The sequence below is a fragment of the Quercus lobata genome, chromosome 10 (genome assembly GCF_001633185.2).
Source record: "Quercus lobata isolate SW786 chromosome 10, ValleyOak3.0 Primary Assembly, whole genome shotgun sequence".
Classification (NCBI taxonomy): domain Eukaryota; kingdom Viridiplantae; phylum Streptophyta; class Magnoliopsida; order Fagales; family Fagaceae; genus Quercus; species Quercus lobata.
Genome location: NC_044913.1, coordinates 5,418,317 through 5,434,176, shown reverse-complemented (window position 1 = coordinate 5,434,176; position 15,860 = coordinate 5,418,317). Strand labels below are relative to the sequence as shown.

Genomic DNA, 15,860 nt, shown 5'->3' with positions numbered 1-15,860 from the left:
AAAGGAAAAATGAAATGAAAGTAAGAACAAGATGACGAAATTACGATTCTGTACTCTTCGAAATTGTTAGGAACCGTTCGATCTGATGTGTATGTGTGACTTTGGATCAGTCTGGGACGCGTAAAAAGGCCTGCTTTTATAAATGCTTTTTCCTTACCTCCTAAGAATACTTCATCATGTTATATACACACTTTGGAATTAAAAAAAGAGGGAAACATTTTTTATGATTTAGACTTTATATAGGACCACCTTTTAAATTTCATAAAGAAAAATGTTGAACATTGGTTTATAATATATTTTTAGGATTTTTTAATGAATAAAGAAAAAATAATTAATTTTTCTTACAACTTTTTAATATTTAGGATCTGTTTGGAATCTGCTTATTTTGTTGAAACTAAATTTTTTTTGCTGAAAGTACTATAAATAAAGATAAATGTTAGTTGAAATAATACAATGGCTCATGAATAGTATCAAAAAGTGCAGTGGACCCATAAATAATAGCAAAAATAAGCTAAATAGTAAAAAAAGATGGCAAAAAAAAAGCTAGCCAAATAGATACTAATCATTTACCATAAAAAAGTGGTGTTAAAAATCAAAACTTTCTTAAAATGATTTATTAGCAATGATCTTAAGGTCCATAAAAAATAAATAAATAAATAAATAAAATTATCTTAAGGGTATCGTTAACATGACTCTTTTATAAATTAAAGTCTTCGACAAATTAACTTATTTAATTAAGAAGATCTTGTCCATCTTTGTTTTTATTGTGATAGTAACATAATGAAAAAAGGAAGGAAATATTGATAAGGTTTCGTGTTTCATCTAAACACTCAATTTCATTTTCTGTCGGATAATCTTTTTCTCAATATAAGCTAAGCTTTCTCTCTCTACTCTTTTTGTTCAATGACTACTTTTTTTCTTCTTTTTTGTTAGCAATTCAATGACTACTTGATTATGAACAAATCCTAAGTGAACACTTTCAACAATAATATTTCAACCTTCTTTACTTTGTTATAATTCTAAATAACGACAAATAAATAACAAAGAAGGAGATTTCAAATTAAACCAATCTCATCAATTTATAGCTTAAATTGATAAATAAAAAAAACACATAACTTTTTTTTTTAAAGAGTTTCAACCTATGACGTCTGCTCTTGATCAGGGCCGGCTTAATAGGTGATGCAATTAATGCAATCGCCTAAAGCCCCCAAATAAAAGAAGGCCCCTACTTGTAAAAAAAAATTATATATAATATATTTATCTATATATTTTAATTAAAAAAATTTAAGTACTTTTATTGGTCAATAAAATGCATTAAAAATACCCCATTATATCCTAAAATGCAGAAGATTAAAAAAGAAAAAACAAATGTCCAACGACTAAATTGTGCGGAACTGTGATGCTACACAGCACTGGATAGTTGTGCACTGTACAGCAACACAGCCTAAACAGTTGCACACTGCACACTGCACAGGTTGCATGCACAACCCACAATCATAGGAGATAAGACAACACGTTTTCTGAATTTATCAATTATTATAAATGATTATACCAATTAATAATTTGATGTGTATCATATCAACTCATTTGTATTATAGTAATACTAATTTATTGAACCATGTAATAAATTAATTTTTATTTGTGCAGATTTAGATTTTAAAATGGTTACAGTTTTAGAAAAATTCCAATAACCAGATTCTATTATTCTATACTTTAAATTTTATTTTTAGTTAAATTATCATTTTTAATTATAAATTGCGTTTTGATAGTTAAATACAATATATATTATTTGATTAATATTTAAATATAAAAAGGTATCACTTAAAATTTTCGCCTAAGGCTCCCAAAGTTGTTGAGCCGGCCCTGCTCTTGATGATAGTTTTTTATCATTAGACCATGACACCAATCAATTTTTGGTGTAGGCAAGAATTGAAACTCAAATCTCTTATTCCACTATCAGAGACTTTACCAATTGAATTAACTGAAACTCACAAAAAAAAAAAAAAAAAAAGAGTATAACTTAATACGAAAGCCTTAACCTTAAGTCCTCTTTTCATAATGTTCTCCTCTTTTATGGGTTTTAAGTGGAAAAGAGGAATCCAAACCCGTTTGAAAAAAAAAAAGAAAAAGAAAAAGAAAAAAAGTCCTTACTTTCTAAAATGGGATTTCTTAAAGAAATGAAGAGTTATCGTTCTTCCTCCTAACTCTGTTTGTGCTATCATCCAATCTACCATCAAGCCTGTTTTGGGGGAAAATGATTTCAGGAAATCATTTTCCCCCAAACCCGCGTGTTTGGCAGCAACGGAAAATGAAATTTTCTAGAAAATCATTTCTTGTTGACCAACATTTACTCATTTGACCCGGAAATGATTTTACACCCTCATTTTCACTTCAAATCATTTTCGGAAAAAGAGAGAGAGAGAGAGAAGAGAGAGCCCAGATCGGAGAGCACCGATCATCGATCGCGCCGCTCGTCGGACGATCGCACCATGCCAATCGTCAATCGACGAGCGGTGCGATCGTCCGACGAGCGCGCTTGTCGATTGCGCCGCTTGTCGGATGATCGCACCGATCTCGCCTTCATCGCGCGATCTCATCTTCTCCTCCGCCGCGCGATCTCAATTTGACCGGATTTGATGAATTTTTTTGCTAGGTTTTGTTTCTTTTGCTAGATTTTTTTGCGCGATCTCAATTTCACTTACATGAGTGTGTATGGAAAATTAGGTATGTAAAGCATTTTCTGTAAAAATGTTTGAATGAACCAAACACCGGAATTGATTTTCCGTAAAACGAATTTTGTGGCAGCCAAACACATGAAAACATTTTCCTTTTCGGAAAATAGCATTTCCGGAAAATGGAATATTTTCCGAAAATGCTTTTACACGAATCAAACACAGCCTAAGCTCTAAAGTTTTTGTCTTAAAAGTTCTTATGCCCTCGTCAATCCTTCAAACCTTTTGCTCTAGGCCTGGTCTGACTTTAGTTGGGCTATGAGTTTGGAAAATCAAATCACATTATTGGATTATGTCTCTTCTTAAGATACACACTTGTGTATTCCCGCAAAAGACTTGTTAGCCCATCGTCATCTGCCCCTTTCCACAATGGTGACCAGTGTGTGGGCTTCATTGGGAATCAACCCATCAAGACCCATGAGGAATGGGCTCACTTACCCACTAATAATTTGGTAGTGAATTTTTTTTTTTTTTTTTTTTTTCACTTTAAACTATCAAACTCAATACACTATTTAGTTTTTTTTTTTTTTTTAATCTAAATTTCCACCATTTTAATCCCCCCAACAAAAGTTACAAGTTTGCGTTACCAACCCAGATTGGTAGTGAATACTTGAAAATTAAGTTTCATGTCATGTGGAGCTATTGGTTTACTTTTTAATGGTCACCACGCATTTTAATTTTTAATAATTCGATAGTTACAACAATAGCAGAAATGAATTAAAACTTGTATGTTTTTGTTAGAAATCTCAAGAGGTGTACATAACTCTTGACAGGTGCTACAAGTTTTAAGTTTTAATAACAATACACTTGCCAAACATGGTTTTTTCTTCCCTTTTTTGGCTTTGGTGATGTTTATGTCTTTGTGATCTACAAGATTTGGTTTTTAATCGATCAAATCGGCCACAATGAGTTGAAAAATCATGTATTAGTGCGACTCAGCCTCCCCTTATGTACTAGAGTGGCTTGATTCTCAAATTTGGGAAACCAAAATAGATGGTGCAATGAGAAAACCCCATAAAATAAATAAATAAACCAACTGTACCGATTAATGAAATATCCTAGTCAAAAGTACACTATTCCAGGCTGATAAGTGATACCTCCTACTCTCATCACAGTTACATTCTTCCATGGTGCAATAAGGAAATCAACATTTCAAAAAAAATATTTTTTTTGGGGTAAAAAAACATTTCTTTGTTCAAAACCAAGGTAAATGTTGTGTGGAAATAAATGAAATACTCACACACTCTTAAATATCTGGTATCCTTTGAAAGTTTCAAAGACCATTACCGATCACTGCATCTCACAAGCATATTACAAAATCTATAAATAAAAGTATTGTTTTGCACCAAGTGATTACACTTTCTTTCTGTCAAATTATTACAATTTACTAAAGTCTTTGGTAAAATATATGATTTCATTGTAATTTAGAATGAATTCAAAAGAAATACTAATTTTTAAAAATTTGTACATAAAACCATGAACTTTTTAAATAATTTTAATTTGTACCCTTAATGAGCCACTGTTAATTAAAAATAATAGCAAATCAGATAAGTTGTTGCTAAAACAAATATCAATATATAACCTCTAATAAACCGTCCAAGAATTGTGAAATTATATTGTGCACACCTTAAACGAGCTTAATAGACTAGTCTTGCTCTTGGGCTCACAATATACTTATAATGTGGGCTTTGGATATCCTATTCTGGGTGATTCTAACTTAGAGACCTAGCAATATTTCTACAATCTCTGGACTGCTTTCCTTTCACTCTTTGTAGCTATTAATCTAGATTCGAGACTCTCCCTTCAGACCTTCAACAACCCCCTTTTCTTTCCTTAGCCTCATATATTTATAGTTCAAAATTAGTGGAAAAATCATGATTACTCTCAAGGTTAGTGGGAATGGAGGTCCAATATTGTTCTCGCTAAATGGATGTTTAGTTGGGAGTATGGTGTGAGTGGCATTAGAACTGGTTCCTACTTCAAGGAAGGGGTGATGTTCAGCTGCGGAATTTGCCAAGGAGTCGCCGAGCATCCACAATAGGGCCTTCTTAAGCACTCATGCACATAGGAGATGGGACGTGCTAGGCAACTTCCCAACCACGAACTGACAAGTACATATTTCAATGACCAACCCAACAGGTTTTGGGCCAGACATGATACTGCGGGATTTGCTCCCATGGCCCTCGTGGGCCTTAAACTCAGTTTCTCTGACATAGGCATCAGGAACCACGGGACATACCGTTCAACTTGGGTCTAAGGCCCAAATGGCTCTGGAGGCCCGGTGCCGTACATATATAATAATAAGATATTTAGTTGCTATTACAAAAGCATTCACAATTAAAATAATATTGTTTATAGTTATCTTGTCTACGCCATATGATATTATGCTGACAAGATAAGTTTAACATCCTACAATTAACACCTTAGCTCAAACAACAATTTGCAATATTCATATTAGAATCTAAATTTGTGGTGCTCATTGTAAATTCTAGGGTAAAATGCTATTTTGGTCCTTAAACATTTTTAAAAGTTTGTTTTTCGTTCCTAAACTTTAAAAAGTTTTTTTTTTTTCATCTCTAAATTTTATAAAGAGTTTTTTGAATAGTATAGAGACAAAAATAAGGATGAAAAAGATTTTTTTCAGTAGTTTAGGGATGAAAAACAAACTTTTTGGTAAAGTTTAAGGACATAAATAAAACATTTTCAATAGTTTAAGGACGAAATATGAATTTTTCAATAGTTTAAATACGAAAATGAACTTCTTAAAATTTAGAGATGAAAAACAAATTTAGGGACCAAAATAGTATTTTATCCTAAATTCTAATATAAACACTTTTATTGGTTGGGCTGGATGATTGTTCACTAGATTGTTAAATTTAGATGATTGATGGACGTTAAAATTGATCGAATTGGGATATTAATTGTGAATTTTTGAAATGATAATTACAAAAGATTGATGATGTATGAAATCTTAGTGAATCACCTGACTTGCACAAGAACCAAGAAATAGAAGACTATTAATAAGAAAGGCACTAGTGTGGTGCCACTCAAGACCCCTTAGATAATTAAGTAATAACTCTTAAGACTGAAACTATAGTTTATGAATCAATTAACAATGTGCTCCCATACCTCTTGGAAGGTGTTGGGTTAACTTTTATAGTGAATGATTATATGGTAACTCCCTGACTCCAGACCCCAATAATGGTAGCAATTATGAAGCTTATTTTTGAGATTTTATTTCCCATCCCCATATATGACAGCTAATGTTGTTTAGAAGGTAACAATATAAGAGGACATGCACTTATATGTCATATAATTTATAGACACCTCAAGAGGAATTGTCATTTATAAAAATATGTGGGGAGATTGTCATTTCAGGAGCTTAAGTACCTTAAACGGATAATGAAACTTCTATTAAATTTCTTAAAACTTTTTATCATCTACTTTTAAACAGAGTAATATTTTATTCATAAAAAATATTTGGTAATAGTATTTTACTTAAAAATAAATTATGTTAAAAATTTTAAGGTTAAATTATACATTAAGTCCTCAATATTTATCTTATATTTCAAAATGGACCTTATATTTTAAAAAATTTAATTGGCCCCATTTACTATTATATTGTTTCAAAAAGGTCTTTGCTATTAACTGATAAATGGAAATGGATCACATGACAAATGGAAAACATTTAACTCAAAAATATTTGCTAACATGGAACTTATGTGTCAATTTACATGAATTAAAATAAAATATATGTTCTAAAATCCCTAGCCAAACTCAACAAATCAAGGGGGAGATGAAATAGAAAGGCTAAGTTAGTGACATTGATAGGTGACACAAAGGTTGAAAAAATTTATAACTTTTAGATATCCCCTTCCCCATTGAGCTAACCTTTTAAGGTTGGTCAATTTATCATCCACTACTTTGATAAAAGGTTTCCCCTTCATCCTCTTAAAAAGAAAGCGGAGAAGCTAAGAATTGGTAGGGGCAGCTGAAATACAAAAAGAGGAAAAACAAAGTTTACTTGGCCGGTGTAACTGATGCATGGACAATTGTGAGCAGATAAAACAGGTTATCACTTATCAATGAGCAACATGTTGAAGCTTTGAGTAGCTTGGTAAAGAAATAACTCTGATGTCTATCTTGTCTAATTTCATTCTACCGAACGTAGAGTTGCACTGTAAAACTCTTTACTGCAACAAGGATTAATATAAACCACAATAGATGTTTTCAGTGGATGCATTCAATTCAAATTGGGAAATGATTTCAAAACTTTTTTCTGGTCCAACAACCAAAATGTTTTCATGCTAAGGCTCTGCTACTGAACTTGAAGAATGGGACATTAATAAAACATTCTTTCACTACAAACCCAACTACTTTCTTCCTCTGCTAAGCCTCTGCAGGTGGTAATTAATGCTTCCCCAAGACTTTCTTTTATTGGTTGCCTATAACAAAGGCAGTCAAAAGTTTTAGAGATATATAATGCATTGGACAATATAAGAAGAACATAATTAATATTTTCAAAAAATTACAAAAAAATAGGACGAAAAAAGATAGGAGAAGAATATGCTGCAATAATTCAGAAAAGTTGTATCACCTGAGAGTCCATACAGGCACTCAAAAGTTCCTTATGCCGGACACACTTATCATTACTGTTGCTGTTGACAGCCAAGCAGTTGAGAAATGTAATCATTTCCTTCATGCAAGGTTTGTGAAGAGAGCTAAATTTCTTTGGGTTGATATAAAGCGAACCAGCTTTCCGACCCATTATCCTATACTTAAACTGCACATGCCCAACAAGACAGAGTAGACTCAACAACTTGGGGGAAAAAAACACTTAAAAGAGTTCCAATATTCAGGAAAATAATAAGAATAAAGAGAACATGTCACAAACAATGTGAGACTTGACATTTCAAGGTACATATATACCAGATACATTTCCATTTAAGGAACAAAGAGAATGCATCGTTTTTAGTAAGTCAAACATGCACCCTTCACCCTTGTTTTTATAGGAAGAGGAGGTGCCATATGAGCTAAAGCTCGTTGACAAAGAGCATGCACCATTCTGATGATTGCAAGATAAACCCACTAAAGAATACTAGAGAATCTGAAAAGTGTTTGATTGGAGATTGCACTCTAGCATGAAAAGCAAGTTGCTTGCACTTCAATTACCAATCCCTCTAGCATGAAAAGCAAGTTGCTTGCCCTTCAATTACCAACCCAAGAAACAGCTTACAGGTTTACAGCAAAGCCTTGTTTCAAGAATTTCCATTAATCAGATTCTAGACCCATATTTTACTCCTACAGAACTCATATTTACATCCAAAATTTCTCAAAAAATTTTTAGTTGAATATAAAACAATTATCATGACATTATATTGAACTCAACTGTCAATGTGACTAAAATACAATGCCCACCTTGCCTGTCATCGTCCCTCCTAAACCTCAACCTCACCAGCATCACCCCTTGCTAGTTGTAGACCTCTCTTTTTCATATCCATTAGATCTGACAAAGATCAACTCCATCTTCATTAGATCTTGCATAGATTGGCTCGGATTGCTGGCCTTGACATCAATCTCCACCCAAATGATGGAATCACCCAATCAGACCAGACGTTTGGCAAGTAGATTTGCGTTGGTTGGCAATGGATTTCTTTCTTCCCTAATTGACATGGTTGAGTGACAGGCTGGCCATCATACTGATCCCAATCAACTTGCGATCACCCTTGCCTTTGCAAAATTGTGTACCTCATCTCATTTCATGATTCTCTTTCCCCTTTCCCTTCCTCGCCTATGAGATTCAGGTTGCAAATGGGTTTCTTTAAGGAGGTGAGGAGGATGAATTTATTTAACATGGAAAAGTAACTTGCTGGACAGCCTTTAGAAGACAAATGGTATGGTCATTTTACCCTAATGCACACAATTGACTGGGAACCCCACACCTCATAAAGCAGAGGTCACTAGTTTGAATCTCCCCTCGAAGCAGAGGTCAAATGGTATGGTCATTTTGGTGAGTTACACACACAAGTGACCACGAGGCCACGACCTCACCCTCTCTCCCATTATCATGGGAAGAGGAAGTGCCATTTAGCTATAGGTGATTGCCAAGACAATTTTTTCCCTTAAGAACCTAATTTGAATGAACTTAATTCATCAATCCAGTTATTTAGTTTTCTGTCAATGAGCACTAGCTCAAATGAAAATTTCTTCTCCCACAAGAAGAGGGTGGAGAGTGAGGTCATGGATTCAAGACTTGGGTGGCTTTTTATGAAATAAAATGCAGTTTCAGTTTATACTAAAGCAAAAAAAATAAATAAATAAATCCATACTAATCTACAAACAGAAAAGCACCATATAAAACTTGACACATTTACTATGGCATTGCTTTTCCTTATAGAAAAGTGACTCATGTACCAGATAATATTCCTATGGTAAAACATTCAATTCAAGGAGCCTAGTATTATTGTGTGCCTGTCAGAATTACAGCAAAAAACCTAGATCCAAAAAAAATAAAAAAAGGATGAAAACAAGCAAAACAAAACATGGTGGGCAAAATCAATGAAGACTGCAAAATACAACACTGAGAAAATCAGTTAAATAACTCAATGCCTAATTGTTTGGGCCTAAACATGAAATTGCATATTTTTATTGCACAAGTAACATGGTTTTAAACAAATTTTGACACATTCAGAGAAGCCTCCATGGATTCCAAGTACATGAACTTCATTTTTTGAATCTAACATTATGCTTAAAAACATTATCAACCTCTGGATAACTTGCAATTTGTAATAATATAACCAACAAAATGTCTCTTAACTTTTGTCCTTTAAATTTGGACAGAAACCCTTGCTAATCACTTCTCAAATATATAATATCCTAGTCAGATTATATTAAATCCCAAACCCAAGCTATTGCCACTAAACCCTATGAAAGAAGAGAATCAAATTTTAACAAAAATTATGCCACATCATGCTCAAAAGATCAAGACACAAGAATGACACAATTGTGTAGTTAAACAGAATTCACTACATTGCTCAAGCAACACAACTTTTGTCAAATAATATTGGATTCACAACAAAGTAATCTGATGATCATCAAAAAATAATAATATTTGGAAGATGCAGTCCACACAAGAGCCAGTAATTTTATTTTCCTATAACAGTAGCCTATACCAACCCATGTTAAATTCATACATGATAGGCATCTCAAAACTTTTTTAATTGCCAACACATTTTATAATCACATTTGGATTTTGATTAAATCCAATAGCAGTATGAATCCCAGAATTAAAATCAGAAAACCTGAGTTTGACTTGCATTTACAAGTTCATGACCAGCTTCAGTTCAGCCAACAGGACCTGAACCCCATGAGACAGATAGTTTGTGAAGCCAACAAGACAACTCTAGAGCAATCAATACACATAAATCCATATTCATATACCTAATAGCTCACTACTCTTGTGAATATATTAGCCTTCCACTGTTGTGACCGTAATCCAAAATCAGCCCATCAAACTAGTGACCCCACTGTTTAATGAGGCACAGTCCCTAGAGGATTTTGGAACCTTTTTTAAAAAAGAGCCCTTTGGACTCGCCTCTAGCCCATAAAACCTATGGGCAACTAACCCCACCCGCTAGAACTAGTTGCCAGGGTAATCGAGGGGCATTCACCCCTAATGGGGTAAGGGGTTTATGTCTCACCCCTTGTTGTCTTTTAGAGTGACCTATTCCATGAACCTAAATCATATTAGCATAAAGGGAAAAGTTGAAACTCTATTCAAAATTACAGCTGAATGATATTTCAAGTTGATTATGTAAATAGTTATTTAGCTATATTAACTATCACACCTTAGCTACAAAATCCAGTTCCTTCCTTCTTTTCTCTCTCTCTCTCTCTCTCTCTCTCTCTCTCTCTCTCTTCGCAAAACTAGTTGTTCAAAATTCAAATATAATCTAGCACGGTCCAGAAATGAAAACCCAAGAGCAAGAGATCTCAGAAATCCCCCATTATTCAGATAAAACACAAAATCAGTTACTTTGGTTCAAATGAGACAGAAAAGTCATAGGAAACCAAAACAACTTATATAAGCTGACATTGGATAAAAAGAAAGCCAGAAAAAAGGGTACCTGGTGCCTTGGTGGTGGTGGCTTAGCAGAGTGGCAGCAACTTCTATGGCAGCAATGTGTTTAGAGAGGAGTCGGGTTCGGGTAAGGACTAATCCGTCAAAAAACTTGTTGGCCTATATCCACAATGGTGACCCATGTGTGAGCTTCATTTGGAATCAACCCCATGAGGACCCGTGGGGAATGTGCTCACATTCCAACTAATAATTTGGCAGTGAAAACTAGGGGAACGAGTATTTGTCCATAATTTATAAATTATGCAGTAAAAGATTTTATCTTGAAATTATATAGTAAAATATTCATGTTTTTTAAACTCTATTTTAAGAAAATCAAATTATATGTAAAATTTAATATCATCAAAATCGAAATTTCTAAATTAGAGGCAAATGTCCATTTTTACAAATGAAAACTTGAAATTTTGATTTTTTTTTTTTTTTCATTTGATTTGAAGCTATTAGTTTACTTTTCCATGGTTGCCATTAAGAAGTATTGTTAATAGTATATAATAATAACAATTTACTAAAGACGGTGGTAAAATGCATTATTTAATTATAATTTAGAATAAATTCAAATTAAATCCCAACTTTTTCAAATCGTGAACCTTTTAAATAATTTTAATTCTATGAGCTACTGTTAATTAAAAGTAATAGCAAACCATATAAGTTGTTACTAAAACAGATATTAACATATAAATTGTAATACACTATCCAAGAATTGTGAAATTATATAACGCTCTATTTGTTTCGATGGAGAACCTTGTGTAAAGATAGTTTTTTGTGTTTTATAGTATTTGGTAGCATCATAAAGTATGAGTCAAATAAAAAAACTATCTTTGGTCAATATAAATATATATATATATATATATATATATATATATATGACCTATTTTTAGAGATTGTTTTCCACTAAATTTTGTTAGAAGCAAAACAACTCTATCACACAACAAGCTAAATAAGGTAAATTAGGAGATTGTTTTTCAACTCATTTAAGGTTGCTACCAAATTTAGGAAAATTAGATAGTTTTATAAAAAATACTTTTTAAAAAATTACTCATTTTCTAAAAAATATTATCTCCGAAAATATTCACAATAAAGATTTATATTTATGAACTTATCTCGTCTACATCATATGATATTATGAAGCTTATTTATGAAAACTTGTATCCCATGATAACTAGTGGTAGACTTAGAACCATTATTGCTTAATTTCGAAGGTGACTTTTGGCCACTAATGAGTTCATCTGACGAGTGGGTTTCAGTTATCTTAACTGGTAAAGTCTCTGATGGTTGTATAAGAGATATGGGAGTTCAATCCCCGCCTACACCAAAAATTGATTGGTGTCTTGGTCTGATGATAAAGAGCTATCATTAGAAGTGAACGCTATAAGTTGAAACTCTTTCTAAAAAAAAAAAAAAAAAAAAGTTCATCTGACGATCTTAGATCATTTGGACCATTAAGATTAAGGTCTTATGGTCCATGAAGCTTTTTTAAGATGACGAATCGAGTTGGTGGAGACAAAAAATTGTGGAGAGGGGTTGTCTAGAGGATCTCATGAAAGATAAAACCTTTCAGGTGCTCGTCTAGCAGAGTTACCCCTCAAAAATGATTGTAATTAACTCATAATTTTAATGAATTTATTAAAATAAAAGGGAGATAAAAATGGTTCACATTTATGATACTCATTAAGTCCAAAGACATTAACTTTTTTCTTACAATCGAATAAGGTGATAAGTTATTATTAATAGATAAAAAAAAAATAATATCAGTAATGGACTTAGATGAAAATTAATACCATCGCACACCCTTAGTGCAATGATCACTCCACTAGTATAAGTACTTGTGGGGTATGAATGATAAGAGTCAGGGTTCAAATCTTTAGGAGGGAGCTTCACACGTATATACACTTAGATTAGGCTAGAGTATAATTTCTATATTGTTTTTTTTTTTTTTTTTTAAAGATGAAAATTAATAAAAACACTACTGGAATTTTAACCTATGGTGTCCATTCCTGATGATAGCTCTTTATCATTATATCAAGACACCAATCGGTTTTTTGTGTAGGCGGAGATTAAACTCTAAATCTCTTATTCAACCATCAAAGACTTTACCAGTTGAGATAACTAAAATCCATTGCTCGATTTTACTTAATTTAAGGGGTTGGTCTTGGTTAGTAGGACATGTCTTTGCTCCAACTAAACGGTGTGTTTAATTGGACCATGTGGGTGGGGGGAATATTAAAGAAAAGTCTTAGAAGTAAGAAGGCACACAACAACACAATACTATTTTAAGCAACAACACCATTACCAAACAGAACAATAGGGCTAACTGAGAATTTGAACTAAGAAAAACTCAACTTGGTTTGAGTGTTTATGAGAGCAAAAACCCTCAAGGAATTCAAAAGTACTAGGTAAGTGCCTTAAAACCTAGTCACACCTATTTTCCTCAATGTTTACACTATTTTTTTTCCCCAATAAAATCAAATGTTTGATCTATTTGGTAGCTGAGAAATTTTCACTTTAATCTTTCATATAATTTTGGGATTGTATATTTTGTACGGAGTTTGAATGATGTAATAAAAAACATGCCTAATGGTTGATCTATATGGGCTAAGGCCGGCTCCAAATATTTTGGGGCCTAAGGTGATAGCTAAAATAGAGCATTTTTTATATTTATATACTAATTAAATTAATATTTATATAATATTTTTAAATTATAATGTATTTTATTTAAATTCTATCCATAATATATTTATAAGGGATAATTACACTTTACCTCCTTTTGGTGAATTTCTTGCTCATTTGTGATATTTTCATTTAAATTTTGTGTTGTATTTTGTTTAGGACTAATAATAAATTTATTCATTAATCCTTTTTGAGACTCAATTCATTTTATTTATTTATTTTTTTTTAAGTTTTTTATATCCAGATGTATATTTTCTAGTAGACATTTGTAATCAAACTATATATACAAATAAATTAAATTCTATCCATAATATATTTATAAGGGATAATTACACTTTACCCACCTGTGGTTTGCCTCTAATTTGACTTGCCTACCCGCAGTTTCAATTTTGACACTTTACCCACCTATGATTCCCTCCGTTACTAATCCGTAACTCACCTCTCATTCAGCCGTTACTCTAACACATAATATGTCAAAAACAAAAGCCCAAACAGATCAAAAAGTTAGGGTTTTTGTCTTCAGCCGTTACATGAAAAAAATAAAATGGGTATCTGTCTTCTTGTTTCCTTTGAATTTATCAATCAAAGCTTAGAGGACAAATGAAGATGAGGGTATTTTTCTATCTTCTTGTTTCCTTTGAATTTATCAATCAAATGGGTATCTGTAAAATTTTTTCTCTCTTTTAATTTAATTAAAATTTTATAATTAAAAAACATTTCTTAATGTTCTTCAACTTGTTCTTCATTTTACAACTGGTTATTCGAATTCTTCATGTTCTTCTCCAAATTCTAACACAATCAACACCAAATTCTCAGTAAATCAAACCCATAAACCTAGTAAACAAACCAACCCAGATCAAACCCAAATCAAGAAACCAATCACAACAAACCCAGAAAAACACAATCAAACCCAGACCAACACAATCAAACCCAGATCCCACCACCAATGACCAACACAATCAAACCACCACCACCCCGCCGACCAAACCAAAGATCCACCCCACCAATTAGTCACCAAACCCACTGAAATTAAGGGGGCACGTGTTTTACGTGGCAATTTTATGCCATAACTATCGATGATAGCGTTTCCTTCGACCCCACCCTCCAATTCTCCATGATTGAGTTGAGGGTGGCCACCAAAGACTTCTCTGCAGACTTTATCATAGGCAATGGCAAGTTCGGCCTTGTCTAAAAGGCCCGGCTCTCTAATGGCGTCACCGTGGCCATCAAGAGACTAGACCTAGACACTTTCAAAGGCTTTCGAGAGTTTTGCATTACATGACGCTATGGTGGCCGATGTCCTCCTTAACTCCACCATCAGAGAGAGAGAGCAAAGAGATGAGAGAGAGAATGTTGTAGAAGAATAGGTGAGAGGAAAGAGACACATAAAGAAGGAAAATATGATATTTATAGTGGTTGACTTAGGCTTGATTTTTTTGGGCATATGTTCTCAAAGAAGTTCTTAAGCAATCAAAAACCCTAACTTTTTGATCTTTTTGGGCTTTTGTTTTTGACATTGTTGAGGGGGAAATTTTCTGATGTTCCCAAATAGAATATGGGGTAGTTAAGCCGAAACTCGACAATGGACCCTTGAAATAAAGCCCAAAGGCTATCGGTATGGTGTAAGTCCGCCCAAGCAAGAGAATGAGACTACACCCTACAAGAAGACAACAATAAAGCATAATAAACACGTTAGTGTTGTTAGTTTGTTATATTATTAGTCTTTTTATGGCGTCATAGTTCAAATCAGTCCTCTAGCGGTACGGTATTATCTCCAGCGGCATGGGTGAAATCATACCTAGAGTCCAACAGTCAATGATCAAATGAATTTAGAAAAGTGTTCACTCCTAGGGGTCCTTGTGTGTCTTGGTCAAGGGAAATTACAGTACTTTCAACCATCATTACATCAATGTAAGGGAAATATTCAATTGTTACAAATACATTATATCCTTCATCATAATAATAATAAACAATGTTTAAAGGCTCCATAGTTACAAATAAAAGAGAAAAAATATGATGGAATGAAGGGAGAGAAAGATCCCCAGCTCAGTGCAGCAAGCATTAGACTAAGATTTTGGTGAGTGTGTGTTCATAAGACATGAATGAGACAATATGGGCTGTTTTGAGTGAGTGGGATGAGGTTAACTATGAGGTTAAAGCTTTTTGTGAATAGTGGTCTGTTTGTGACTAGTTAAGAGACATTTATGAGCTATGATTGTGTGAAAGGGGGAGAGAACATATGAGATTAGATGAGTGTGGGCTAAGGATGATGAGTGGTGAGCTTGAGGGAGGCTAAACCACGAGCAAGATAGCAAACAAACCCA

The 15,860-nt window shown here is 33.2% G+C and overlaps 1 protein-coding gene across 2 annotated transcripts; it reads right to left on the bottom strand.

Moving 5' to 3' along the window:
• Positions 1 to 6,864: 6,864 nt before the first annotated feature.
• Positions 6,865 to 11,081, bottom strand: LOC115962579. 2 transcript variants are annotated; one of them, XM_031081437.1, is made up of 4 exons: positions 10,859 to 11,081; positions 8,151 to 8,523; positions 7,330 to 7,515; positions 6,865 to 7,177 (listed from the first exon to the last, which is right to left on the bottom strand). In XM_031081437.1, the coding sequence occupies exons 2-4, from the start codon at positions 8,160 to 8,162 to the stop codon at positions 7,106 to 7,108; spliced, it is 270 nt and encodes an 89-aa protein (XP_030937297.1). In that variant the 5' UTR covers positions 8,163 to 8,523; positions 10,859 to 11,081; the 3' UTR covers positions 6,865 to 7,105. The 2 variants fall into 2 exon arrangements, with proteins under 2 accessions (XP_030937297.1, XP_030937298.1); XM_031081438.1 differs by lacking the exon at positions 8,151 to 8,523 and having other exon boundaries at positions 10,859 to 11,078.
• Between the last annotated feature and the right edge of the window lie 4,779 nt (positions 11,082 to 15,860).